This window comes from Octopus bimaculoides, chromosome 9 (assembly GCF_001194135.2).
Source record: "Octopus bimaculoides isolate UCB-OBI-ISO-001 chromosome 9, ASM119413v2, whole genome shotgun sequence".
NCBI lineage: Eukaryota > Metazoa > Mollusca > Cephalopoda > Octopoda > Octopodidae > Octopus > Octopus bimaculoides.
Genome location: NC_068989.1, coordinates 34778531 through 34781654, shown reverse-complemented (window position 1 = coordinate 34781654; position 3124 = coordinate 34778531). Strand labels below are relative to the sequence as shown.

At 33.4% G+C, this 3124-nt stretch overlaps 1 protein-coding gene across 1 annotated transcript in view; it reads right to left on the bottom strand.

Moving 5' to 3' along the window:
- LOC128248719 (max-like protein X) overlaps nucleotides 1–2516 on the bottom strand; it is a 33584-nt gene extending 31068 nt beyond the window's left edge. The window contains 2 exon segments of the mRNA XM_052970617.1: nucleotides 2108–2226; nucleotides 2463–2516. Of these exon segments, the coding sequence (XP_052826577.1) occupies nucleotides 2108–2128 (21 nt within the window). The 5' untranslated portion in view covers nucleotides 2129–2226; nucleotides 2463–2516.
- Between the last annotated feature and the right edge of the window lie 608 nt (nucleotides 2517–3124).

The following is a 3124-nucleotide window of genomic DNA, read 5'->3' as shown; positions in this document are numbered from 1 at the left end:
CCAGTCCTCAGTCAAATCGTCCAACCCATGCTAGCATGGAAAGCGGACGTTAAACGATGATGATGATGATGATGACATATATATATATACATATATATATATACACACACACACACATGTATATATACATATGTGTACATAAATATATATGTACACATATATATTCACACATTCACATATATATATATATATATATATATCAGTTTATAGGGATCATGTAGATCATGGTCAACAGCTCCAGCATACAAGTGACTTATGTAGATTACTTGAAGGAAAAATATTCAAGCAGTAAAATTCATTAATCGATATATAAGATTCACTTCATCCCATTACAAAATATGTATTCACATATATTTAATGCTGAATGCAAACTCCTCCTCCCAGTTTTCATCTTCATATTTTTGTTTTGTATTTCTTATGGCTAAGTGTGTGTGTGTGTGTATACACATACATATACACACGCACGTCAGATGCAGTTTCTGGTATGAGAGTTCTGGGGTTTTGAGGAGTGTGGAATAACCTGTTGACTACTATTGTCCCTAGTCTACTCAGACTCAGGGTAGTAGCACCTGTTAGGGTCCCAGCTATGGGTTAACTAACATGGGAGTGAAGAATCTGCAGTTCTCATTTGAAATTCATTCTAGTCGGTTTCTCATGGTCTCAACTTCTGATGTGCCATGTTGTTATAGCTGACTACTTTGAAAAGTGGATTTCGTTCTGTGCCACACTTTATCAACCCAAAATGAATTAATGCACAGTAACTTCTTAGACTTTGGGCTCTTGGAACATATACATGGTCTTACTCAGTCACCAGTTGACTTCCACCATATATAAATATAAATATATATTAATAGGTTTGAAAATGGAGAGATCCAATGAATATAGATTAATTTATTAATTATTTAACCTTGCCTACAATTGTTTCACGTCGCACTCAGTTTAAATTACAAAACATATATAATAATAAAAGTTTGCATTTTGAGTAGTCTGGGTGTAAGATCTTCAGAGCAATATGAACATTATAGAGTTTACATTTTGATCAACTGAAATACTACAACAGACTACATATATATATGCACAAGCACACACACACATACACATAATATTCTGGAAAACTATTTCCAGAAACTATTTACATAATCATCACTTAATTATGTTCCCAAAACTGAGACGTTTATACCTATACAAAATGAAATTCATATGACTACAACCGAGAACCAAAACCGAGTCAACTATCAATTGTTATTGTTTTGCTTTGATCCTTACGTACCAGTCTAATTTTGTACAAGACTATGGAGGGGGGGGGGGTAATCACTAGAATTAATCTCTTGTATTTTACTGTTTGTTGCATATTTAACCCCCCAACCATGATTAAACTCTCTCTCTTAAGGGAATTTTCCAACTGATACCAGCTAAAGTTTGAGAAAGTGAAAGTTGCAAGTTATATTCAAAGATCGTTTAATATAGGACCCCATTATCTAAAATGTCCTTTCTTTCTTTTAGAATTGTAGGGTGTGGCTTGAGAGAGTTCTGGCTGCCTGCCGTTTCTAGCAGATGAACAGTCTGTTTAGTTTGAGATCAGCCTTGTTTACAAATATCAATATATAAAGGCACTCCAGCCATGACCAGTACGCCTTTTAAGGACATGTCTGGTACTACATTACTCAGGGTATCCTTAACATACTGGAAATAGTAACTGAATCTTCCTTAAATAGCACCATACCGACATAAAGGTATAATTTAAAAGAGATTTAGTTGCTATTTCCAGTATGTTAAATGGCTGCGTAAAGGCTCCTTCGTTTGTTCGTCTTTATTAAGATAACTGTATTGATCCTGGACAGATATAGCAAAGCAGGTCCAAGATAATTCTTACAAGTCACCCAACAAAGAAAGAAGCTATGAAATCAGTTACAATAAAATGTTTTCATCTTTATCTGCCATACACACAATCATAAAACGAAAACATGCCTACACGAAACTACTTGATTGTTCCATTTAATTAGTTCCAAACGTCACATAAAACTTACATCATAGAAGTAATGTTTATCAATTTAGATTAGAGAAAATAATTAGCGACTGATAAAAAGAATTAAGTAAATATCTTTACCTGTATTCTGCTTTCGTCCATGTGGAATTTCGACAATGGAGAAATGTTATAACATGGCTCCAGAAGTTCGTCTGTTTTCGTGAATATTCGTAAACTGGATACACAAAAGCTGGAAGGCACTGATGAAAAAAGAAATTTCGGTTTTCACATTTAAGACGGAAAGAAATGTAAAAAAATTCATAACATGATTTTGAAAATTTACTTAAAATAAACAATTACAAGAAGATAATAACATGGAAAAAAGTGAAATGTAGTGCGAGTAATAAATTTTTGACAATATTTTAAAATCTATTCCAAAATAATTTTTATGATAAAATCTAAAATATATTAAAAATTAGCAGAAAATAAAAAATACCAGGCAGTAATGATTTTTTTTCTCTCAATTTAAAATTTGCTTTCAGTTTATACTTTTTTTTTTTTTACCTCCCTTCCTTTATTTATCAAGTTCTTCATTTTAAATTCTGAAGTCTGTGTATAAATATATGTACATACACACACACACACACACATGTATGTATATATTGTTCCCTTCTAGCATAGGTTTGATGGTTTGACAGGATATCAACAGGTCCAAGGACTGCATCATGCTCTGCTGTTGACTTTGGAAGTGTTTCCACAGCTGGATGCACTTCTCAATGTCAACAACTTTACAATATATACAGAGCTCTCTGTTTTGGTGCTACCAGCATGTGTGGTTGTCCAATGCAAATCGTCGTTGTTGATAATATTACCCAGTTCATATTTACTAACATTTCTTAAGATTGGTGTTGTTGGAAAAGTATGTTAAAGTTGGGTTTTGCCTTCCAAAATGAATGATAGTGCACTTGTCCACAGCTGGCTTGAATTGTCAATTGGTAATCCATTGCTGCATTGTGTCCAGGTCTGATTGCAGGAAAGATCTATAGCATATAGGATCTTTTCAACAATGTAGCATTTATAGATGGATAGGTTGTGGAGCCATCTAATGTAACTCTATTCAGAAGGCTGTAATATCATTTGACAGGAAACCTGGTACAA